Genomic DNA, 26467 nt, shown 5'->3' with positions numbered 1-26467 from the left:
CTCTTCAGCACTACCTTCTATCTTTAGGTCCAGGGTTCCCCAAATGCATGGGAGGTCTTCTGGAGGAGTGATGGTGATTTGTTAAATGCATTGCCCCTGAACTGGGGATTCTTAACCCCGGGCTGAAGGGAATATGAGCTTCAGGAAGACTGTGAACCCCCAAACTGCATGGAAATTATATTGTGTATTCATCTAAGTATGTTTTTCTGAGAAGGGAGTTTAGTTTTTTTCAGTTTCACGAAAGGACCAGTGACTGCAACAGTAAAGGTTAAGAGCCATTGCACTACAGTGTTAGGGACCTAATGTGTTCCCCTTCTGTTTGCATTATTAAAGAGCACACTTAGGACAATTCTGAGCTGATGATCCGAATCACTAATGGGGGAATTTCAGACATCATTAAGAGAAATATGTGGATGGGGCAAGTAGGAGCCTCTTTCATGTTCCTTAAATCCCATGGGGGAGAGATGACCTTTTATGGCATCTGTGCATGAAGCCAAACCTTGCTTTATGAAAGATTTGCATGCATTGCTAGCTCCTCTGAAAATTCTACATGGAGTTAACTTCCCACTTTAAGGTACTATTGCAGAAGAGTATCATGGAAAGTAAGCGAGGTTATGACTTATTTCATGGGCCTCGGATGAAAGGGGCAATTGAGTACAGAGGATTACCTTCCTTGGTGATTTTTAATTCTAGCTAATTCTCTCCATGGGGCAGTCTGGTGAGGTTGGATCTATGGCAGATCTGTGTAGCCCAGAAGGGGATCCCTGGTGTTGAGCAGGGCTCCCTGAGGCTCCATAGGGCAGCAGAGATTTCTCCTGCTCTCTGTTGCCTATGCACCTGGCTCTTTCTTTTCCACGTGGCTGAAATGCGTGTAGTAGCAGGACCCCTATTGTGCATTTACGCTGTGTGCTGAGGGAAGCTTGTTCTGCCAGGAAGACAGTCTCCTGTGTTCGGCCCAAGCCTCCTCTGCCACTTTGGGCTCTTCAGGAACAACTGTTCTGCCTTGTCCTTATCACAAAAGGCAGAATTTGGACTAAAGATGCCAGCTTTCTCCCAACCTGCTATCTCCCATACTGAGAATGAATAGCTGGCAACTGGAGTGAGCCCTGAGCTATTCATCCCCAGTGGAAAGCTTGAGCAGTTCATGATGTTAGCAGTGTCTTGAGAGAAGAGGGGGGTTGAACGTTAATGCTTCTTCTGATTTTCCCCTACCAGCTTCTTACTGTGCATTATATTGAGGCCCTCCTCCCATTTTTACTTGTCTCCTCACTAAACATGGCTTCTTTCTTTTTAAAAAAATTCTGAGATTTCTGCTTTACTTTTATTGTAACATTTATTAGATTTAAGGTCTATATCCAGAAAAGTATAATGAATAGAAAAAAAAGATAGAAAAAGAAAATCCCATCTCAAGATTATCTCTGTTGCTTGTATGTTTTTTAAATGTTTTACATCAATACAGTACTTCTCTTTCCTGGTCTCTAGTCACTATCTCCAAAGGTAACTACAGTGAACAGTTTCTTATGTATCTGTCCAGAACATAACTTAATGTGTGTAACTCACATAAGGAATATATATCCTTAAAAGAATTTAGACTAAAGGAACCACATAATAATACCACTGTGCTCAGCTTCTTTTTCCAATTAATAATATGTCTTGGAGCTTTTTTCATGTAAGCACTTGCAAATCTAGCACATTCTGTTAATGGCTACGTGGTATTCCATTCATATGATGTACCCAGCAACCAGACTTCTTGTTTCCTGTTTGGGCCATTATAAACTATGCTTCACTGACCCTGATCACACGTCTATCTTGGCCTACCTTTGCAAAAATATCTAGGTAATTGCTGCATCAAACAAAGAGTGTACGTTTTTACATTTTTTATAAAAATTGTCAAATTTTCCCACGACCACAAAAGGCTGCACTGATTTACAAACCTACCAACTGTGCATGAGACTACATGCATCTCCAGACCGTCATGAACACTTAAACTGTTGCAGGTCTTATGGGGGAAAAATATCTTCTTTTGATTACTTCTTCATTTATGGGTGAGGTTATGTGGTTTCTTTGGTAACCTATAGTTTTCAAAGCCCATGTGGGAGAAAAGTCATCTAGTAAAGCTAGTTGGCAATCTTGACTGATTCCTTTTTTAGAATAAAAGGAGGAGCACAGTGCTGTGGAGACTAGGATGTTTTTACCTGTTTCTTTCAACTTTTCTAAGGTTTTTTGGATATGAGGCAGAAAAAGGGTGTGAAATATTCTTGAGGTCCTGTTCTTCACATCCACTAGTGTTTGGGGATTAAACTGCAGATCTTTTCTGTTTGAATTTTCTCAGTGCAAGTTGGTATCGGGAGAAAGAGACGGCCCTTTGTCTTTTCCATGCAGGATTAATTATGCCGAGTTGCAATGGATGATTTGTCTCCTAAACACAGCTGCCTGGAAACCCCAACCCAGATCTTGGGACAATTCTGAATTGCCTGGGAGGACAAGCCTGGAACAGGAGAGATGATCTATTTCAGGGATACTTAAAGTCTAGGGAAAGATTTTAGGGAATTTGTGAACCCCTTGTAATTGCAGGTAAAATCATGTGTGCTTGTGTATCTGAGTGAGCACACGTGGCATTTTTTCTAGGGACAAGGAGAGCTTTTACCAGGTTCTCATAGAGACCTTTGAACCCCAAGAGGATGAGTCACTCAGTGTTCTAAAGATTCTTGATTTAGAGCCTGTTGTGGTTCCTTAGCAGGCTTCTAAGTAACTTCCAGCTTGTAGTAGCTTGGGCACATGTGTGAATCCTGGGCCTTTTCAAGTGGCCCACTGGCTCCCTAGAAACAAATATATCTCTGTGGAACAATAAGGGGGGCTCACATTGAATATCTTTCCCTTCCTACCTTACCTTATGGGTGGTTCCATGCTGGAACGGTTTCCCTGCCCTACCCCAAGCCTAAGCTGTGTCTCTCCACTTTAGCAGGTAGCCCATAGGAGTGTGAACAGGTTCATGTTTGTCCTACTACTGCCCTGAAATAAGCTGACTAGAGGGCTGGCTGGTAGAATAAAGTGTCAGCTCTAGAAGGGACTTCAGTTATCATCTGATCTGACTTCCTATTGTACGGATTGTAAAGGGAGGCAGAAGAGCTTGATGGTTTAGAGTGTAGGATCTGAAGTACATCCTGGGTACAGAGCCAGGTAGTATACCTTAATAGCCATGTGATCTTGAGCATGTTACTTCACCTCTCAGTGCCTCATAATAATAAATAATAGCTAACATTTATTAAGCATTACATGCTGGGGATAATGACAGTTACATGAATAATTCCTTATTTAATCCTATGACACCCTTATGAAATAGATTCTATTATTCCTATTTTAATGATAAGGAAGTCAAGGTACAGAGAGGTGAAATAACATGCATATATGTGTATTATATCCTCCCCTGTATGTTCTAGTTTTCTTTCATCTATGCCTCCTTGAAATAAAGCTTTGTCAGAATTCCTCTCAAATTTTTTTAATACAGGCCTATCCAACTCTAGAGTCTGAGGCCTTTAGACTTTCTGCCTCCCTTTTCACTGTCTTCTGGCCCAGCCCCAGTCTTCATGCTGACTTCCCATGTTTCTCGCTCTCCTAACCCTGGAAACCCGCACATGCTCTTAATTTTTCTTTTGTAAAGCTTTAGAACAGAGGTTGTAAACTAGTTGCCCATAGGTCATATTCAACCCACGGAGATATTTTGCTTGGCCTACATGATGTAATAGTGTTTAGAAAATTACACAGAAAAAATCACAGTTTCTAACATCTCTTGAAAAATTCAAAAGATCTGATATCATTGGACCTTTATTCTCACATGGCAACAGTCAGCCGAAGTTGAATCATGGGTTCCTCTTTAAACCTTTGGGATGTGTTACAGGTTCCACCACTCCTTGATGTCTTAATCCAGGTGTGCTTCTCTCATTTATGTTACTTCCCTGGTCATGTAGTCATTGGAGCTTGAGGGTCTGCTTTGGGGATTTTAGTGGAAATGAAGGGGGCATAGCTGGGGAACTTGAGTATAAGTAACTGGATAAGAGAAAACTTCACATATACAAGTATGCATTGCAAGTTTGGGCGAGGTTTGGTTTATTTCATTTAGATTATTTCTGCTGATGTCTTTTCACAACCATCCTCTCCTTTATCACTGCCAACATCCCAGTTATGATGTCTTGCTTGGACTATTGCAGTGGCCTCTGAACAGTTTTCAAAACTGAACTCCTTGAACACCCAAAGCGTTCAGGAAGAGTGAAGTTTTCCCTGCTGTTACTCTCCTTGTCTCACCGTTTTCATTGCCTGTTTTAGCTGTCTGTTCACTCACCACCTCTCTCCCTTCTCGTATCTTTAGTTTGTCAGTTTTTGTCAGGATCCGTTAGTTCTGTGACAGGTAACAATGTCTTGCTTTGACAAGGATAATAAAGAGAGTGGTTCTTTCCCACTCAATAATAAAACTAGGGCAACCCAGGAATTCCTGTAAAGACTTACCTTATAAGCTGGTGCTTTTACGTGTTGTGTAAATTACACACTTGATAATGGGTAGTGAGTGCAAATTCCTGCTCTCAGAAAGGAGTTGCTCTTAGTAACTCACCTGGCTTTGGGGCCTAAATGTTCTCTCGGCCTGTACCAATCCTACTTCTGTAGAGACAAAGTTAAGTGTAACTCCTTGCCTTCTGAACACCTAGGCAATCTCTGCCACATTGCATTTGAGGGCTACTCATACTATTATGGGAAAATAGAGCCCAAGTGTTCAACTTCAAAGGCCCGAAAAGGCATTTATACTCTGCTTTCTCTCTCTCCTCTCCCACTCACCCATCTTTAGTGTTTATATGTATATATCCAATACTCAGGCAAATGTCCCATCTATTGAAGCCTGTAATAAAAGCTTGTTTTTTTCCCCTAAAACTGTATATCTTTAAGTTCTTTATTTTTATTAATGTCGCCATCACTCTTGTACTCATCCTGGCTAAAATCCTAGAGTCCCATTTGACTCTTCTGTTTCTCCCTCCCTCTGCCATGACCAGCCTTGCTCTGTGTTAGTGCCTGGCCACTATTTTCAGTTCTTAAAGCCCCTGCCCTATTTCAGGTCCATATCACTGTTTCCATAAGGTGTTGACTACACTGGCTTCTTAACCTGCCTCTTGCTTCTGGCACATAGCACATGTCCTTAAACATCACTTCTGCCATTCCCCTACCCAGGAGCTGTAGTGGCTGCCTTTTATCTTTCTTCATGGCCATATCCCCTGAACCAATTATGCAGGATGCTCCAAGAAAATGTTTTTTTGGGAATGAATGTATGACCTAGTTTACTGGATGAAATAAAAACTCGTTACGCAAGCAGTCAACCCCTTCGCTGGTACCAGTGCCCCTTCTCCCCTTGTAACTCCTCCTCTGCATACAAACACACGTAGAGGAGAATTTCTCCTTTTTTCTTGATTTTTCTTTTCCTATTCAAATCCTAGTTACCCCTCAAGGTCCAAGATCAAATGGAAGCCCATCAGTGCAGACGTCCTTGCTGTGTCTCCCTGTTACATACTCTTAAAGCTTACTTTACTCGCTGTGTCCCCAGCATCTAGCCCAGTTTTGGCACAGAGTACATGCTGAATGAATGAAGCTTGCCCTCACTTCTAGCAGAAGGGATCGCTCTATCTAGAACCTCTGTAAAGTATAATGCTTACGGCCTGTGGCATTCATGTTGCATGTCTCAGTCACCGCTTTTGCCATCATTGATTACCTTTCCTGTGACTGTGTTTTATCTCCAGACAGACCAGTATTATGTCTGTTATTTCCTTCCAGTGCTCAGGAATTACTTCTCAGGAAGGAAGCACTTGTCCTAATCTGTACTATTAATTCTCATGTTTTTCTGTGGATTTTTAAGGACAGAGCCATGTTTTATTTATTTTTAATCTCTATCGCCTAGCACAGTGCTTAGAATGTTATGGACCCTTAGTAAATATTGAATGAGTACAGTGTTACACTCATCCCAAAATAGTATGTATTCTCAAAGCTAGCTTTCTGTAATGTTTTCATTAACTCCCTGAGTGTAATGGCATGGATCAAAATGTCATCTGTAGGGAATAAATCCTTAGAGGAGGTTGTAAGGGTTCTTCTGGGGCTTTGGACACCTGTCAACTAGTGATGTATGGAAGTCAAGGATTCTGGCAAAATTGCTTTCTGGCTTTTGGGCCACAAGGTGGAGCTCTAGAATCAGCTTTGGCCACTAGAAGATACCAGGGCCCCAGTATCCTAACCCAGTGATTCTCAAACTTTAGAGGGCATCAGAATCACCTGGGGAGGTTGTTAACGTGCTGCTTCCTAAAGCACAGACCCAAAGATTGAACTGTTGATCTGGGACAGAACCTGTGAATCTGCCATTTTTTAATACATACCCCAGGTGATCTGACAACTTTGCTTATCCTTCAAGGTGGAAGCTGTGATTATTCAGAGGTCTGTTGAATTTGCTGCTGTGTTCATTTGGACCCAGGGTCTTTGGGCTTTAGGCCAGAGCTTCCCTGTGTCCATTCATTCTCACCAGTGTGCTTTTTTATAGAAAGAGACTTAGCTTCAGACCAGAGCATCTGGGGAATGCCTGGTGAACGGATGGGAGTTGTGGAAGCATGTTCCAGTTCATATCCTCCCTTTAATTCTCCCCAACTCTTGTTATTCAGGAGGAGGTGATATCAAATTCCTAAATCAAGTACACTTTATTTTAAAATCAAATCTTGACTTTTTCTTCTTTTTAAAAAGCTTTTTATATTAAAAAATTCACATACACATATATATATGTAGAATTGTAAAATAAACTCCATTATACCTAGCACCCAGCTTAAATTAACCCATTGACAATCTTATTTCATTTATTCTTCCTCTGTGACCTCCCTTCCCAATTATTTTGGATCCATTTCCATGTAGCATTATATCATTTCCTCTGTAAATACTTTAGTATGTATCTCTGAAAGGTATTCTTTTTTAAAAATTGAGATAAAATTTACATAACATAAAATTAACTATTTTAAAGTGAAAACTTGGGCTTCCCTGGTGGTGCAGTGGTTGAGAGTCCACCTGCCGATGCAGGGGACGTGGGTTCGTGCCCTGGTCTGGGAGGATCCCACATGCCGCAGAGCGGCTGGGCCCGTGAGCCGTGGCCGCTGAGCCTGCGCATCCAGGCATTTATCCAAGAGAGAGGAAAACTTACTTTCATACAGAAACTTGAACATGAACGTTCATAGCTGCTTTATTCATAATAGCCAAAAGCTGGAAACTACCCGTATGTTTTTCAATGGGAGAATAGTTTAAAAACAAAAAAAACTGTAGTACATTTATACCATAGAATACTATTCAGCAATAAAAAACAGTGAACTATTGATACATGCAACGATTTGGATAAACCTTAAGTGAATTATGCTACATGAAAAAACCAATCTCAAAAGGATACATACTGCATGATTCCATTTATATAACATTCATGGGAGAATATAATTATAGAGATGGAGAACAAATTAGTCATTGCCAGGTGTTAGGGTTAGAGGTAGAGGGGGTGGATGTGACTATAAAAGGGTGGCACAAGGAAGTCTTGTGGTGATGGTACAGATAAGTATTGTGGTTACATGAAGTTACACAAGTGATAGAATTGCACAGAGCTACACACACACACACACACACACACACACACACACACACACACAAATGAGTGCATGTATAACTGACAAAATCTGAGTAAGCTCTATAGATTGTACCAATGTAAATTTCCTTGTTTTGACATCATACTGTAGTTATGCAAGGTGGTAACACTGGGAGAGTCTGGGTAAAGGGTTCAAAGAACCTTGTTGATTTTCTATGTATAGTATCACGTCATCAGCAAACAGTGACTGTTTTACTTTTTCCTTTCCAATTTGGGTTCCTTTTATTTCTTTTTCTTCTCTGATTGCTGTGGCTAGGACTTCAAAACTATGTTGAATAAAATGGCAAGAGTGGGCATCCTTGTCTTGTCCCTGATCTTAGAGGAAACACTTTCAGCTTTTCACTGTTGAGTATGATGTTAGCTGGGGCTTTATCGTATTTTTGTGTTGAGATATGTTCCCTCTATGCCCACTTTCTGGAGAGTTTTTATCATAAATGGATGTTGAATTTTGTCAAAAGCTTTTTCTGCATCTCTGTTGAGATGATCATATGATTTTTATTCTTTGCAAATTCTTTTTACAAGGAAATTTATTTGCAAATTCCTCTGAATCTATAATTATTTCAAAATAAAAAGTTAAATGCAAGTAACACATAATAACATTCTCCTTTTAAAACTGTCAGTAAGGCTAAAGTTCCTTCTGACTACCTCTTCCAGTCCTGGTCCCCTGCCCCCTCCTCTGGGGGTAATGAGTGTTAGGAGTTTGTAGTATATGCTTCCAGAACTTTTTCTTTGCTTTTATATGCTTATACATGTACCCATAGAAAATATATGATTTTTGTTTCTATATGCATGTATGCTTTTCACACAAATGACGTACCACTCTGCAGTTATTCTACAACTTGACTATTTCACCCATCAGTGTATGTTGGGGATTTATCTATATTAACATATCCAGATTTATCTCGTTTCTTTTGCCAGTTAAGAACTTGAGTCAACTCTCTGACTCTCTCTGTTAAGAGTCAGCTTAGATTTTTCTTCTAGGAAGTCTTTTGTGACTGCTCCCCCTCCTGTGTACCCAGTGGAGGGTAGATATTCTTCCTGTGTCTCTCACAGCACATATTCCCCTTATTAGAACACTATTCATGTTACAGAAGGAAACTGTTGGTTTTCTTGTCCCTGATTAGTTCTTGAAAGTGTCCTTTCATCTTATTTCATCTTTAAATTCATGTGCCTAGCATATTGTCTAGAATAGTTAGCAGGTATTCAATAAATGTTTATTCAGTAAAGGCATGCCTGAATATATGAGTTACTGAACTACAGGGAAGGGTATGAAGTGAATTACTTAGATGAATCCTTCTGGCCCTGATGCATTGTTATATGATGCTATTTTTTTTTGCTGGGTGGAATAATCCATCTCCAGAGCGTATTCTGTGAAATCTTGTTGAACCAAGAAGCAGAAAACAACTTGTTGGCCCTATTTCTGCTGCTTATTTGTTGTATGGTTAAAGCCAAGTCACATAAGCATTCAGGACCTAGGTCTCCTCCAATTTGAGATGAGAATAATGTTACCTTCACTGTCCACCTTACAGGATTAATGCAAGGATTAGATGATACAATTTACAAACATCTTGGAAATTAATTTTTTATACATCTTTATTTTTTAAATTTTATTTATTAATTTATTTATTTTTGGCTGCATTGGGTCTTCGTTGCTGCGCACGGGCTTTCTCTAGTTGCGGCGAGCATGGGCTACTCTTTGTTTTGGTGTGCGGGCTTCTCATTGCGGTGGCTTCTCTTGTTGTGGAGCACAGGCTGCAGGCATGGGGGCTTCAGTACTTGTGGCTTGTGGGCTCTAGAGTGCAGGCTCAATAGTTGTGGCACACAGGCTTAGTTGCTCTGTGGCATGTGGGATCTTTCCCGGACCAGGGCTCGAACCCGTGTCCCCTGCATTGGCAGGCAGATTCTTATCCACTGTGCCACCAGGGAAGTCCCTATACATCTTTATTAAGGTATAATTGCTTTACAATGTTGTGTTTGTTCCTGCTGTATAACAAAGTGAATCAGCTAAATGTATACATATATCCCCATATCCCCTCCCTCTTGCGTCTCCCTCCCACCCTCCCTATCTCACCCCTCTAGGTGGTCACAAAGCACTGGGCTGATCTTCCTGTGCTATGCAGCAGCTTCCCGCTAGCTATCTGTTTTACATTTGATAGTGTATATATGTCCATGCTACTTTCTCACTACGTCCAAGCCTCCCCATCCCCCTCAAGTCTATTCTCAACGTCTGCATCTTTATTCCTGCCCTACCACTAGGTTCATCAGTACCGTTTTTCTAGATTCCATATATATGCATTTAGCATACGGTATTTGTTTTTCCGTTTCTGACTTCACTCTGTATGACAGACTCTAGGTCCATCCACCTCACTGCAAGTAACTCAATTTCGTTCCATTTTATGGCTGAGTAATATTTGGAAATTAAATTTAATGAAGAACTTGTGGCTTCTTCAAGGGTATCTATCGTGATTTGATTCCTTCAGTGAATTCTTCATAGTTTGAACTTTTTATTTTGTGACCTTAGGTTTGACCCCTTGTATTTTATCTGGTGTGAGTCACGTGTTTTAGATGGGGATGTCTTCATACACTCTTTAATAATCTTGGCTTCATTTATCCATGAATTTGCCCACGTATAGAAGACTTTCCAAGAACATTGCTAATGTTTCTGAATTCTACATTAAAAACTTTGTGTTTTGAATCAGTTTTTTATTCCAGTAATACAACTTTGCCATTTATTTATGGGTGCTTGGGAAGTGGAATGGTGGATCTGCAGAATGAAATCAAACTAGGTGTAGTTTCAGATCTAACCTGGTACTATGTCCAGTGCTAACCAAGGGAGGCCTGTTTAGTACTTAAAAACCTTTCAAAGGAGGGATATTATTTGCCTTCATTGAGAAGGATGGTGAGGGACACTGAAATTTTCAGAGTCCTTTGAAAATTTTTGTTTAACTATCATTATATGAATTTAAAACAATGATTTAATTTCAGATTTGCATCTACACCAGAATCCTGTGGGGCAGCATATTATTTGAAGTTTCAATTAAGAAGCTCTTTAAATTCCCCACTGTCATACTCTTCTCAAAGCTATCTTCTGTGGTCCCTTAATTAAAGAGGGAGTATGTTTGAGATGACATTTTAGAATGATGTATTTTCTTCTGATTACAGAAGTTCCTGTTCATTGTAGGAAAACTTGGAAAATAAAATGAAAGGTATAAAAAAAATTACCTAAATGCTATAGTCTAATTAACATATCTTCTTGTTGGTCTCAGTACATCCATCAATCCAAATGTTTATCACTATCTATCCTTAGACATAATTGGATAAGGCATGTATTCAAATCCTATAGAGTTCACTGTCTACCTTCTGAAACCTGATACATAAATTTTCTTTTTTTAGCTTGTAATTGACTTCCTAAAGTTTAACTATTAATTTTCCTTTTGAACTTTCATTTTACAAATATCAGAAACTTGCTTTAAAATACAAGATAAAATTATGATACCTGTTTACCTGTTAAAGTCTTCCTTCTTGCTGGCTGCTTATTAGCAGGTAGATAAATTTAACTCATTTGAAGGACGTGTGGTGGTGTCAGTGAGGAGGAAAAGACCTAAGTGGTCATTGGCAAATCATTTTACTTTCTAGGCCACAGTCCTTTGCCTGTGAAAGAAAACTTTGACTCCGATGATCTTCAAGCCTCCTGCTATTTCTCTGATTTTTATGTTGCTCTTCTGCTTGCCTCTCAAGATTAGACTTTGTGGGCAGACAAATGTCAGGAGCCAGGTGAACCTTTGTGGAGCCTGTTTTGTTTAATGTTCTAAGTCAGGTTTTTCAGACTGCTACTCATGATCCATTAGATCATGCAGCATCTACTTACTGAATGCCTATTATGTGTCTGGCACTGTGTAAGCACTTGGGATGCACAGGAAAAGATATAAAAGTTAATAGTCTAGTGGAAAAGGACAAATAAGAAACAAAAATAAGTACGTAAAAATATATGGTATGTAAGATGGTGATTCATGTAGTAGAGAAAACTAAGCAGGCAAGGGAGAGAGCGAGCATTGGGGAAGTTGCATTTTTGCATAGGGTATATCAGGAAAGCCTAATTGAGAAGGATATTTGAATAAAGAGTTAGGTGAACGAACCATGCTCATATCTGGGGAGGAACGTTCCCTCAGGATTTGCAAGTGCAAAAGCCCTAACGCAGAAACATGTCTGACGTATTCTAGGAGCAGGAAGGAGGCATCGTGTGGTTGAAGCAGAGTAAGGTAAGATGAGTGCTAGGGGGCAGAGCCAGAGACATAGGGATTGAGGGGCTGTCTTGGGCATTGTTGGCATTATAAAGAATTTGGGTTTGGGGGACTTCCTGGTGGTCAGTGGTTAAGACTCTGTGCTTCCAATGCAGGGGGCGTGGGTTCCATCCCTGGTCAGGGAACTAAGATGCCACATGCCATGTGGCGCGGCCAGAAAGTTAAATGAGTAAGTAAGTAAATAAATAAAATTTAAAACCTTAAAAAGAAAAAAAAGAATTTGGGTTTTAATCTGGTTGAACTGGGAAGCCACTGGCAGATTTTCAGCAAAGGAATAATGTGATCTTGACTCATGGATCAGCATGCCTCTGGCTGTCTTGTTCAGGATGAAATGAAGCATGGGCCAAGAGTGGAAGCAAGGAGATAAGATAGGAAGCTCTTTCAGTAATCCATTGGGCCATGAAATTAATTTAGATGGTCACAAGTATTTATTAGATAGAAAATGGAAAATAGGAAATCAGTGCATTGCACACAGCAGACAGTAAGTTGTTTAATGAATTTATGCTAAATAAATGTGAGTGTACTGGAATGCAGTATAAGATGTACTTACTACAAAGGTTTACTATAAACAAGTTTGAAAGCCGTTATCCTAAGACATTTATATTATTGCCAACTAGAGGTGACTTTGGTTTTTGGACACATTCTCAGTAAGTGGCTCCTGTATGAAATAAGCCATCTTCCTATAATCGTGTCTCATCGGTCAGCACTTTGGCCTTCTCTCCCCTTTCCTTTGCACTCCTCTCTTCTCTTGTTTTCAACTGTTTGCATAAGTGTTCTTGTAGAAGATACCAAATTGTAATTTTTGTTTTCAGACCCTCTTCTGCTTAGGATTTTTTCTAGACTGCCTGTTTCCCCTTTAACATTCCTCTAGCTTTGTGGCCTTGTATCCTGACAGTCAGCACACACACCCAGTTTCTCCTCCTGCCATCAGGGTCTGCCTGTTTATCTGCCTGTATTCCCACCCACTCCTTCTGCACTGTTACTGTTGCTGTAGCAACTGCCATCTCAGTTTCCCCCTTCCCCTGGCTTTTTTCTTCCTCCTGCCAACCACTATTCATTAAACTCTTCCTCTCCAGTTTTCTACACTGTGAGGTCAGGGCTGATGCTATGTAACATCTGTCAGACGGTAGGGCCAAGAATAGCTTAAGATAAAGATTAAATGGCTGCTTACAAAACCCCTCTCTGTTTTTCCACAGCTCAGAGTAAAGGGGGGTTTTGAATAAGCAGGTCATCTGATGAACTGAGATGACTAAATGCTGAGTCCCTAATTCCGTAGAAATGTCATGAGTGTCCAAGAACAAAACTGTTGTGGCACTGCTTCTTAATTCATTTTGAGATCTTGCATGAGGTTGAGATCTTGGTTGGTTTTATGTGGCTTTTGGGATCCTCTGAGCCAAAGGCAAAAACGTGGACTGTATGTCACTTCAACTCTGGGTATGTCCCTGTTCTGGAAGGTGATGATTAGAGGCACTGCAATACCTACCATCCATGTTTGCTTCATGGAGGGACTAGATATGCCATTTGATTACCTGAAGATCTTTTTATCAGAAATTTAGTCTAGCACTTCTGCTGACCTCATTCAGACTTAAATTTCTGGATGTTCAAAAAGGGAAGGAAATTTTACCGTGGACACTGAACCTGTATCTATATTTCAACCCAGAGAGGCTTGGCAGTGGATCATGTTCTGAAGAAAATAAGTTTGTTTAGTCGCAGATGACAGTGTGTCTTTCTCGGGCTTATTGTCCAATAGTTCTGGTTTCCTCTAGAGAAGTCTCAATCTTGGAACTGAGGACTATATTAGAAAAAACAAAAGAGAAAGCCCAGGTTCTTCTCCTTCCAACTCACATAAAAGAAATGGTTAAGGAAAATGTGGTAGGGACTTCCCCGGTGGCCCCACGGTTAGGACTCGACGCTTTGACTAACGTGGCCACGGGTTCAATCCCTGGTCGGGGAAATAAAATCCCACGAGTGCACGCACAGCACAACCATTTGAAAACAAAGGAAGATGTGGTATATATATGCAATGAAATACTACATAGCCATAAGAAAGAATGAAATAATGCCATTTGCAGCAACATGGATGGACCTAGAGATTGTCATACCAAGCAAAGTAAGTCAGAAAGAGAAAAACATAACCATATGATATCACTTATATGTGGAATCTAAAATATGATACAAATGAACTTATTTACAAAACAGAAACACACTCACAGACATGGAAAACAAACTTACGGTTACCAAAGGAGAAAGGGGGTGGAGGAGGGATAAATTAGGAGTTTGGGATTAGCAGATACAAACTACTATGTATAAAATAGATAAACAACAAGGTCCTACTGTATAGCACAGGGGACTATATTCAATATCCTGTCATAAACCATAATGGAAAAGAATATGAAAAATATATATATATATAAAAAACTGAATCACTTTGCTGTACACTAGAAACTTACACAATGTTGTAAATCAACTATATTTCAATTAAAAAGAAAACGAAAGAAAAAGGTTAAGTGATCACCAAGATCTTGAACACACTTGAACGGAACTGATGTGGGCTGTGACTTTTTGAACTTTTTCACTTTTTACTTAATTCTAGTATCTTCTAGGGTTTGTCATGTTCTCTGGGTTGTGTTATAGGAAGTACAAAATGCCCCTGTATTCCTTATAGGTCATCCTGTCCTAAAGCAGAAACTGGAGGGGAGAGATTTTCCCCTACCCGTGGGACATTGAATTTGCCTCTCTGGTTGTCTGATACCAGCTCTGATGCCTGTGATTTGGAGTAGCAGTGCCTTGACTCCAAGTGTTTCACAGGTGTTAGGAAACTTTCACATAGAAACTCTGAAGAAATTCATGCCAGTGGGCTTTGGAAAATCTTGTTGGCACTGTCGACGAATTACTTAATCATGGATTTATGGAAATCTAGGTTCAGGAAGCCAGATCTTGGAACGCTTACCAGTGCTCTATCTTGTGCAGGACTTGATACTCCTAGTCACTTTTTCTGGAAACAGCCTTGGCTTGTTCCTCTTCTGTTCCAAGACTTTAGCCTTGGCCAAAGACTTTTAAAATTTTTCTTTTTATCCCACCAAAGCAGTAAAGAAGTCCAATTGAATATTTTTGAGGGGCCAAAAAGCAAAAACCCAGGGGAACACACTAGTGAGGAATATTTTCCTGATGTTCTGAGGTTCTCTTGCTTTTTGTCCTGCGTCTTTTGCATGCTGACCCTTGGATCACCTCCTACCCCATTCTTGTTGCATTTTATGACAAATTCTTGGTTGAAGATAGGCTGGGAATAGATTGATTGCTTGTATTTTTCTTATAAGGATATTTTGGGGGTTTTTTAAATCTATTAACAATCATTTTATTTTACTTGCTTTTATCTTATTTATTTTTTAATTTTTTTAACATCTTTATTGGAGTATAATTGCTTTACAATGTTGTTAGTTTCTGCTGTATAACAAAGTGAATCAGCTATATGTATACATATATCCCCATATCCCCTCCCTCTTGCGTCTCCCTTCCACCCTCCCTATCCCACTCCTCTAGGTGGTCACAAAGCACCGAGCTGATCTCCCTGTGCTATGCAGCTGCTTCCCACTAGGGATATTTTGATTTGAACTCATTTTAACTTGTTGCTAGTCCTTTCAAGATACTGCTCATCTCATTTGGGTGTGTGTAATGGTGACCATTTCTCTGGAGGAGTGGAGATGGTGGAACCTCCGCTGTCAAGATTGAGGCATTCTTTTGTACAGGTACCATCAGTCCTCCAAGAAGAAGTAAGAAATTTCTCCTTCAGGGAATGTGTTGAGGGCAGGAAAAAAAACATTTCAGGCATTGTTGGTAGAGTGGAACTCTGATCTTAAAAGGAGTTAGAGTCCTTTCTGCTGTTAGACATGGGGCTGTAAAAAGTGCCATATTGTGTGGTTGGCTTTTCGCTGAGCCTCTAGTAATCTGCTTTCTCTCCACCTTATTTTCCCCTCTACACCTGCCGCCCCAAATTCCAAAATGGAACCATATTTTTCAAAGTGTGGTTTGAAAGTCACTTGCATCATAATTAATTAAGGTTGCTTGTTAAATTCAGATTCCTGGGCCCACTTCTCAGACTGAATTAGAATATCTGGGGATGGATCCTGAGAATCTGCCTTGTTTTTTTCGTTTTTTTTTGCCCATGTGGCTTGTGGGGTCTTGGCTTCCCCGACCAGGGATTGAACCATGCCCCCTGCCGTGGAAGTGCGGAGTCTTAACGACTGGACCGCTGGGGAAGTCCCAATCTGCATTTTTTAAAAGTCCCAGATGATTTATCATGCATCTTACCCATGGAATCATAAACAACAGGATCTTTGACATTATCTTTATATCTTGACTGTGAGGGGGAACTGCTCCTAAGCCTTTTCTTCCTGATGAACAAGACCATTCTCAACAGGAGGAGCCAACTGCAGAACCCCTGCTGAGAAATTACAGTTAATGTAGCTCACTTTCTGAATTTCAGGTGTCAGTCTATCCCTCTGAAAGGATTTTTGCACCCAAACATGAAGTATTCAGTTTTAGTAGCTGCTGCTACAGGTTTTTGGTAGCTGCACCCCTAAACACTCCAGGAGCAAGATTCCTATGTACCTACTCTCCCTGTGTGAGAGATAGGAGTTCCCTGCCCAGAAACTAAGAGAAAAGTTAGTGACTCTTGTGGAGCCCACAAACAGACCTCTGTAGAGTGGCCAGATTGCAGACATAGGAGCTTGGGTGGGAATGGGATGGGCCCAGATGCCTGTCTTGGGCAGACTCCTGCAGGCCTGACTAGAATCTGCAGAGGAAGTTCCTGTTAACAAATGGAAAGGGTGTTGCCAGAGGCCCCAGCTTTCCTGTCAGGGATGCCTGAGCTGATGCAATCCCCTGCCGCTGTGGCTGACCAAGTTTCTTTTTGTTGAGTCTTGTTCCCACCCCCAATTCCTCTTCAGTCCTACAGATACTGGTTTATTTGCACACTCCATGCTGATCTTGAATTGAAAGGCTTTCATTGTTTTTGAGATCAGTGTTTAGATAACACCACATGCCTGTGGCAGCTAGGACACCCTGTAAAGGAAATGCCTGGGCTCTAACAGCCCCATCATTCATGCCCTGTATGTGAATGACTGTGGCCTGTGTTTAGGACATTATAAGAACATTGCTTTGCAGGGATTATTACTTGGGGACTGCAGGAGTACCAGGCTTCTCCTTCATGTTTAGAGTTCTAGGGACCGTTTTCTAAGTCACTTCTCTCTTTACTTCCCTTCCAAACATAAGAGGATTAAAGTCTTTTGCCTAAGCTTTGTTTCCACACATACCTGCAGTACTAGAGCGTTCTTCCCTCTGGTGAGAAGACTGCTTTGGGGGACACAGGACTCACTGTGGCTAGTGGTGGTGCAGAATGTTTTTATGATTAGGCCAGGTTGGCAGCTTCCTTTGCACTGTGGTCCAGGGCCTCCTTTTCCCATGGGATATCTGCTTTCTTTTTTAAAAAACATTATAGTAGTAATCTCTTTAATTTGTATAGCGCTTTGCCAGTTATAAAGATTTACACCACATATTTCATTATATCTGTATAATGATATAAAGAATATATTAAAGAGTCTTCAGAACCAAAATTAATATCAGAGTTTCAGAGAAAAGATGACTTCTTGGATTTATGGTTAATACAACAGCATGTTGAAAAAACCAGAGTTGTGAATTCAATTATGTCAAATGGTCAAACATGCTAACACTAATAGCAGGAGTAATTTATTCTCTATAAAACCTATAGACACTATTATAATTGTAAATTACTTTTAATTCCTTTTTTTTTCCTCTTTTGGTTGTTTACAGGTTTTGTTTTTGTTTTTTGGTTCAGTTTAGTTTTGTTTTTGAGATATCTCCTTTCTTGTCCCCTTAAACTTCTCCATCACTCTCTTGCCAGAAAAGAAATAAAAGAAAATGTGTTATATTCATTCAGTGTTAAATTTCTTCTGGTAACATGTAGCTCTTTAAGTTTTCACTTGGTAAAATGCTATTAAAACTTCTTCCTTAAAAATGTTTCAAATAAGTCTGGCAGGCTCTAATTTATGTATCTCAAGGCCCTTTCCAGCTCTGATTCCCTAAATTTATAAACTTTTTTTCTTAAATTACTAGAATCTCTTTTCATGACCACGGTGTCTTGTGAAGCAGAGTGAGTTAATAGCACTGATGTGGCCCTCATTTCTATAGCATTCTCCAATGCATATACTTTTTTAAAAATAAATTTGTTTATTTATTTTTGGCTGCGTTGGGTCTTCGCTGCTGCGCATGGGCTTTCTCTAGTTGCGGTGAGCGGGGGCTACTCTTCATTGCAGTGTGTGGGCTTCTCATTGCAGTGGCTTCTCTTGTTGCAGAACACAGGCTCTAGGCACACGGGCTTCAGTAGTTGTGGCGTGCGGGCTCTAGAGCGCAGGCTCAGTAGTTGTGGTACACAGGCTTAGTTGCTCCATGGCATGTGGGATCTACCTGGACCAGGGCTCGAACCTGCATCCCCTGCATTGGCAGGCAGATTCTTAACCACTGCACCACCAGGGACGTCCCTCCAGTGCATATACTTAATCTCACTTTCTTACCAGTAATTTCGTGTTCCAAGAATTAAAGAAAGAAAAGTTGGTTGACATGGACAATGAACCGTCATCCCTCTATAATAAAATAGTGTCCGGGTAATCATAATCAAGGAGCCTGACTACTAGAAAGTTAAAACACACACCATTTGTTACTTAGTACTGTATAATTGTTAATGTTCACTGCCATCCTAGTTAACACATTGTAAGTATCTTCTGAGTCATCAAAATAAATTATTTGGAACCATACTGTGTGACTTTTAAAAAATGTTATGAACATTATGAAACTACAGAAGAATACTGCGTGAACCAGATCATACCACTCTCTAGTAGAAGGTGGATAAATGGAATTATATATATTAGCCAAAGTATATTTTAAAGCTAAATACAAACTCTTTGGGAATTGTAAAGGGAAACAAGTCATCTTGCTTTTCTAATTGTTGTAACTGCTTGCTCTGTGTTTAATTTAAAATTTTCTTTAATATTTATTCTTGAGTTGTGCCATATGGAATATAAAAATTCTCTAAACAGATTGAAAATTCAAAAATAAATGTGTAAGCAATAAAGTGATTATTGTCTTTTTAAAAATCCAGAATAAACTAGAATATCTTGTTTTGGCTGATGGTTCTTGTATCTCTAATTCAAAGGACAAATATATTCCTTAAATACCATCCATGATTAGCCAGTTAGTGTGGACACCACTGACTTCCCAGGGTCTTGACAAGTATCTATTTGCGTATGTAGCTCTGGTAAATAAAAGAACTAATCATTTTAATATGTCTCTTCTTTCAAGATGCTTGTATTATCCTTTTCCTATAAATTTACTGGTAATTTGCCTTTCAGAGATTGAAGAGGGGAACCACCAGGTTAAATAACTTGCTTTAATGTAATCAAGGAGTCATCCCCGTCCTCTTTATTACCTTCTAGCCCACTGCATAAAAACAACTTTCTACCAAAATTCAGATGTGCAAGCCTGACAGGAGGTCCTGGTACAAAATGCAGTGTTTTTTGCAGACTCTGGTCCAGCCCGCCTCATGCCTGAACCTTGTGCTTTCTGCCTTCCAGTTCTCTCCTGCGCTATGGGGGCAACCTGTCCCTCCAAAGTGCCATGAGTGTGCGATTCAACAGCAACGGGACCCAGCTCCTGGCCCTGAGACGTCGCCTGCCCCCTGTGCTCTATGACATCCACTCCCGCCTGCCTGTGTTCCAGTTTGACAATCAGGGTTACTTCAACTCATGTACCATGAAAAGCTGCTGTTTTGCAGGAGATCGTGACCAGGTAAGTGCCTTCTGCCGCCTGCATCCCACACTCATGCTTTCCTCTCAGATTGTTCTTTCTGTACTGGTCTTTATTTCTCTTTAGCCATGTCAGGTAGAAACAGTTGAGGGGAAACAATAAGTGTCTGGAGACTTTCTGGCTTAATAGTGAGTTTTTCCATCAGAGCTGCCTTTGGGTAATATGTATGAGGCACACACCATAAACCACAATATGGTTCTGAGCAACCTAGCTCTGCCAAGTTTGTGAACAGACTTTAAGATTCTAAGAGTGTGTCATTTCAAAAGAAAGGAGGAAGTCCATGGAAAATTAGCCTGCCAAAAAAAGACACCTTTTTTTTTGTATCAGTGAAACACAATGATGTATGAAACACTGTAAGTACCCTCCAAGAGACACACATCCTGAATAGTCCCTTGGAATGGCACCTTTTTCTTGGATGAAATGGGCTGAGCAGCTTTGTTTGAGAGGAAGCCAGATGCTGACGTTTTTCCTTTTTATTGCCAGTATCACAACTGGGAAGGAGAGCCCAAGCTGTGAGTTTCCAGCCTTTTCACAGTCTTACTGGGAATCGAGATACTGATGTTGACTTAGAGCTGGCAGTTTAGAAACGTACTTATACCTTTGCTATACCTGTCTCTCTTGGCCATAGAGTTCTGAAGTGGGTGTCAGTGAATGGATCAGTTGGACTGGTCTGAGTAATCAAGCTGAGTAAAAACAAATATAAAGTAAGATTGATCAAATAAATGGATAAATTTTTTTTTTCTTCTCAAACACAATAAATCTTATTGCCGTTTCACATCTAGATTGGAAAAATAGAAACCTTAGTCTTGCTAATTCTTAGTGTTCACTTTGGATCCATCAACTATGTTAAACTTTGACATATAATTCTCACATGCTGTACTCCACTGCTTTAAAGTTATTTGTGGGCAAGGGGCATAAAAGAAACAGTTCTTTGAGAACTTGTGAAGACCCTGCTTTTTGAAGGCAGTAGCTGGGGTTTTTCTCCCTAGCTGAGGTAGAGGCTCCCCGACATCATAGCTTAAAGATTAGCATATGTAGTAGGAGCACAATAAATGCTTTTTTACTTGAGTTGCATGTTAAAGAAACTGAGAATATCTTTTAAGTTGTCCAGGCTAGGAATTTCCCCTTTTATAAATAGAGAATATATATCTAAATTCAGAATTTATATTTGTCAGAGTCCTAGGGCCTACTTAGCTGCAATCTACACTTAAAACCACTAGGTGGCTTCAGTTATATAAGCGATATCTCCTTGGAGAGGCCACAATGCCTGATAGACTTAGTTTTTATAGACAGTTTGTTTCTTGGGTAGAAAGAAGCAGTTTCTAGAGATGATGTGACTCACAATAGAATAGGTTATTTTTTGTTCTGCAGAATGGTTGATTTAGTTTCATATAGCTATGGAAATGACAACCAAGCCCCTGCCTCCCTGTCTACCTTTCCTCCTTGCTTTTGTTGATTTTCTGTCTTCTGTCATGTCAACCTCTTATGCATGTGATTTTATTTCATTGAACAATAAAGAGCAGGCACTAAATGTAGAAATGTAGTGGTTTATTAGGTTTTATTACCAGAGACACAGGCCCTGAGAGAAAGGAGAAAGAGGTGAAGGAGAATGAATGTTGTGTTTTCTGTTAGTTCCTATGTTAGCAGCCAGAGCCTGCCTGCATGGAGTCCTTAAAAGACCCAGAACAGGGCTTCCCTGGTGGCGCAGTGGTTGAGAGGCCGCCTGCCGATGCAGGGGACACGGGTTCGTGCCCCAGTCCAGAGAGATCCCACATGCCACGGAGCGGCTGGGCCCGTGAGCCATGGCCGCTGAGCCTGCACGTCTGGAGCCTGTGCTCCGCAACGGGAGAGGCCACAGCAGTGAGAGGCCCGCGTACCACACAAAAAAAAAAAGACCCAGAACAAAGGCCTCTAACCAATATGTAAGAGCACATAGGCCATGGTTTCTCCACCTTGGCACTGTCAACATTTTGGTCAGATAATTCTTTATTTTGTGGGGCTGTCCTGTGCATTGTAGGATAATTAGCAGCATCCCTGGCCTCTCCCCACTAGATGCCAGTATCATCTCCCCCAGCTGTCACCCAGACAACCAAAAATGTCCCCAGACATTGCCCCTGATTGAGAACTTTTGACCTAGGTTATAATTACCCACTTTGAGATACGGGGGGACAGGTACAGATACTGCCATAGGCAGAGCCACACAAGGTGTTTTGTGGTGGTCCTGGTTATGTACATTGACAAGATGTAGTTGTTTTGGCCTTTCAGGTTATATAGAATGGTAAAAACATTGAATGGCTTTTGATTTTCTCTATTCAGATTTGACTATTATGTATGATTTTTGTCCTATGGGAAAAGTTTGTGGGTAATATATCCTTTCTGACAAACTAGACTGCTTTTTGGTTGGGATAAGTGGTTTGCCATGGATAGAGGAGGATGGGAAGTCATTGAGTCTAACTTCAAATCCATTTCAGAGTTAAAGTCTATTTATATTCCCTATATAGATTATCAGAAGTATATAACCTAGGGAATAGGAAGTACAGAGATTTATGTTTGGCTGTTTTCTTCACTTCTTAGGGACTAAGAAATGTAGCTAATTCATCATTATCTTGTCTCCAATGCCTGGCACACTGAGAGCACAATAAATATTTGTTGACGTGAATCTTGAGTACTTTGGTCAATGTGTGGTTTTTAGCTTTCCAGGCCTAAGCCTTGTATAACTGTAAGTCAGGATTGATAAGTACCTGTTTTTCTGCTCAACTTCCAGGAGCTTTAGGAGGATGAATTAAATAATGGATTTTCAGTGAAACTAATCTGCTGAGCTTATACTTTCTAAGTGTAGCATAGGAGGCCAAAATTATTGTCTCATTCCTGAAACATGTCTCTCAAAGGTGATTTATGGGCTCTGACTTTCCACACTCAGGGCTAAAGCAGCAGCTGCCACAGTTACAGTATGATCTGCAGGACCGATAGGTATATTCTTTGACTGATTCAGACAGGATCTTTTTAGCTGCTTTCAAATTCCAAAGCCTACCCTTTCCTTATATCGGTCTTTATATTTGATCTTTTTCTTGTATGCTTTGAGTACGCCCACAGCCCGAGGCTCTGTGCTCTGGAACTCTTCATTTAGTCATAGGCTGGGTAAGTAACCATCCCAGAGAGGAATCTGCGAATTTCCATAATAGGAATGAACATGGTCAAGAAAGGCAGTAAGCGACCTATCTATCTGAGACAGTCTTCTGGCTTTTAATTACACTATTACTCAGTCCACACAAATCAAACCATTATGCCAGAGAGCCTGTACTTCCTATAAGACTGTTCTAGGTTCACTAAGTAATTCATTAGCCCCAAAATGAAACTAACATTTCAAGATCAGAATAAAGCATAAAACCGACTGAGCCTACTTTGTGTCTTCCCCATACACATTGCCACCATTGTAGATCAATTCTAATTATAGAGCTATTAGAGATCATTTTGTACAACCCCTCCTTTTACAGATGAGAAAACAGGATTAGAGAGGGTAGGTATACAAGTTAAGACATGTACAAGTTTGAGTAGGACTAGAACCCAGATTTTTGAGCTCTCAGTGGAGACTCCTTTTCACTATACAGAAGGTCACAACGTAATGCCTGAAGCAAGGCAAGCAGCAAAAATGAGTGAGTTGGGCTAGAAGTAAACATTAGTGAGTAGTGGGGACCGTGGCCAGCTGGAGAGCCCACCCCATCCTAAATCTAAGTGAATGCCGTATAAATGAAGCTTTGACGCAGCTTCAGCCCATTGCTGCCAGGAGGGCCTTTGGTTTTTTCGAGGGAAGCCAGAAGTAAAGATTTGTTATGTGAAGTTTCCTGGTTTTTAAGTATTGCAGCAAATTCATACTTCATTGTATGAATTAAACAAACCTGTGAACCATAACACCTATTCTTTATTAGAGCCACCAGTTTCAAACCTCTGTGCTTCAGCAGGATGTTTTTCTGTCATGTTTAGTTTCATGGTCTGTCACTAATTCATAGGTGAGTGGAGACACATTCCTTTTTCCTGTTTTCCTACTGAACCCTTCCTAACTTCATGCCTTTTCATCCCCTCCATCTTATAAAATAAGAAAGCAGATATTTACTGAGCATCTGCTGTGTGCCAGATGCTGTGGTAGCCACATTCACGTGACTGCCAGTTCATACCCTCTTTGAGATTTTCATTCAAACCCCTGTATATACACTCTGTCATCCCCACTTTTGGCTAAGAATACGTGGTTTGTTTATTGCTAGTATAATCTTATTCAAGTTCGATAACTTCTATCATCAGATAAGGTGACATGAGTGACATCAGATTGATTGGGCATCAACAGGAACAATTAGCCCCAAATAAAGCCTTAACTTTTTTTTTTTTAAAGGCAGCCCATCTTCTAATCTTGCAGTATAGTGAGGAATCTTTTAGTAAAACAACAAACAGCATTCCTTCCTCGAGGCTGCCTGAACCCAAAGGTTCTCCTCCTTGCTTTTGTATCATACTTGGATTTTTTTGTTTTTCATTTTCTCTCTGAAGCCTGACTAGGTACATTCTGGCTCCCAAGTTTCACACTCCCCTCTGTATACTTAGTGAGCCAATCTCTTAACAGGGTTAAAAAAGAAGGCCAATTTTCCACCTGCTAGCTTTTCTGGCACACACTTGTAAGACAGCACCCAGCTTTTGTTCCCTTTCTTTCACAATTCCTTAAATGGCTCTTGCCCTAGATTGCGAGAGTCCAGCAGAGCACCTCAGGCTTCTGGGAAATAAGTCTTTCAGGCTAACTGGTTTGTGTGGCCTGGAAATGGACAGTGTGGTAATTTAAGTCTTCTCTTTCGTTAGTCTCATCTAACACCTGGCCTGGTAATCCCTACATCTTGCCGAAAGTCGGATAGGGAAGGAAGGAGAAAGAATAATAAAGTTTTCTTGAAAGGGCTGAGCCCTGGAGTGTCTGAACATTGGGATCACTTACAGAGGTCTTTCTCTTGAACTTGACAGATGGCAGACCCCTAAAATCATGATAATTAAATCATCATATCTCATCCCCTGGAGAAAAGAGCTGACTTGTACACTGTGAATCCAACAAAACGGCCTTGAATACATGGCTTGGCCTCAGACATTACGTCACCACTCAACCTTTCTGTGTTGACATTATACGGGTATAATAGAGGTGTAGGAATTCACCAGGAAGTGCACTCCAGGCCAGTAAAGGAACCTAGAAAGTTATAACTCCGCTTTTTTTTTTTTCCTAATAACTCCATGCAGCCCTGATTAAGCTCACGTGGGGGCCTGGCATGCCATATGTTCTCCTGAAATAAAGGCACACCTTTAATAGGGGAGATTCAACTCTCAGATTCTATCCTTTGACTTGCTTTGTATCTTTAAGCTAACTTTTTCTTCTTCTCCTTGCCTTTCTTTTATATATTTTTTGCTCTTTAGCTTCTAAGCACTTTCATGTCATACTAATCCTCCCAGCAACCTTTGGGTATAGTTGAACAGGTTTCATCTCCATGTGAAACTAAGGTCTAGAGTAGTTTGAAACTGCAGGTCTAATCAGTAGCTGAACCAGGACTAGGCTCAGTCCATTGCCTATGATTGTACCCTCTTCCTCATAGACCTGCTGCCACCTGTGTTTTCAGATCAAGTGGCAATAGCCTCTTCCATGGGCTGATGAGGAAGAGCTGAACACAGTTATGGCAGAGGAATTCCTTGTTGTATGTATTTTTTAGGTGAATATTTTAGGAGACTCTTTACTTTATAAAGAGAAGGTAGCATGAAAATAACTTGTTTATTAAATCAGCTATTTGTAAATCTTTTTGACTCCTGAACCTCTTCGAAAGTCTAAAAGCTTTGAACACCATTTCAGAAAAATGTACATATGCACATCGTTTTGCATGTAATATTAAGGAGTTTATGGAATTCCTGAAAACTAGGGATTTCAGGTATTAGCAATCCTGGATTAAGATTTTACTCAAGGATTAAACCATCTTTTAGTTCATTTACTGATGTAGAACTTAGAAAGCTTACAAGGTTTTGGAGTATATGCACACCTGCTAGATATAGTCTGGTTTTCAATTGTTAAGCTGAAAAGGACCACTAGGTGACCTGATTTCCTCTTAGGAACAAATGGAATTGATGTGATCTGGTGATACAACATGGCAGGGCTCCTTTAATATATAGTTCGTGACTAGGAGTTTGGGCTTCACTAGGAAATCCCTGGTAGATATTAATGATGGGAACAGAGTATAACCTGCTCTACCTGCCCCATTCTCCTTGTAGTGTTTAAGTAGCTTTACCTCATTTTGGGGTATCTTAAAAAAAGGGAAAAGGGAAATAATATTCCTTCCTCTGAAAGACTGGAGACCTTTGCTTGAATAAACAATATAAATACATATTTGCAGACTGAAATGAGTGATGCCATCTCCCCACTTCCCAGTCCCCAAGTATAAAAACTAAGGCCCACAGAGGAGAAATTGATTGTTGAAGGCCATTTGGTTGATGACCCCTCATCTTGCCCAGGTTTCCAAAAGAGTTTTGCCAAACAGAGATTCATCTTTAAGTAATGCAGCCTACTTTGTTACAAGCAGCTGTTAGA

General features: G+C 40.4%; 1 protein-coding gene across 4 annotated transcripts in view; it reads left to right on the top strand.

The window, feature by feature from the left end:
- Nucleotides 1-26467, top strand: part of DCAF5 (DDB1 and CUL4 associated factor 5) — a 97827-nt gene that overhangs the window by 33308 nt on the left and 38052 nt on the right. For all 4 annotated transcript variants that reach the window (XM_027111601.1, XM_027111603.1, XM_027111602.1 and 1 more), the window contains one exon: nt 19644-19857. In XM_027111601.1, coding sequence (XP_026967402.1) covers nt 19644-19857 — 214 coding nt within the window. The remainder of the gene's footprint in view (nt 1-19643; nt 19858-26467) is intronic.

This window comes from Aethalodelphis obliquidens, unplaced genomic scaffold, assembly GCF_003676395.1.
Source record: "Aethalodelphis obliquidens isolate GAN/ISIS:26980383/991018 unplaced genomic scaffold, ASM367639v1 scaffold10, whole genome shotgun sequence".
Taxonomy (NCBI): Eukaryota; Metazoa; Chordata; class Mammalia; order Artiodactyla; family Delphinidae; genus Aethalodelphis; species Aethalodelphis obliquidens.
This window is presented reverse-complemented; position numbering and strand designations above follow the sequence as displayed.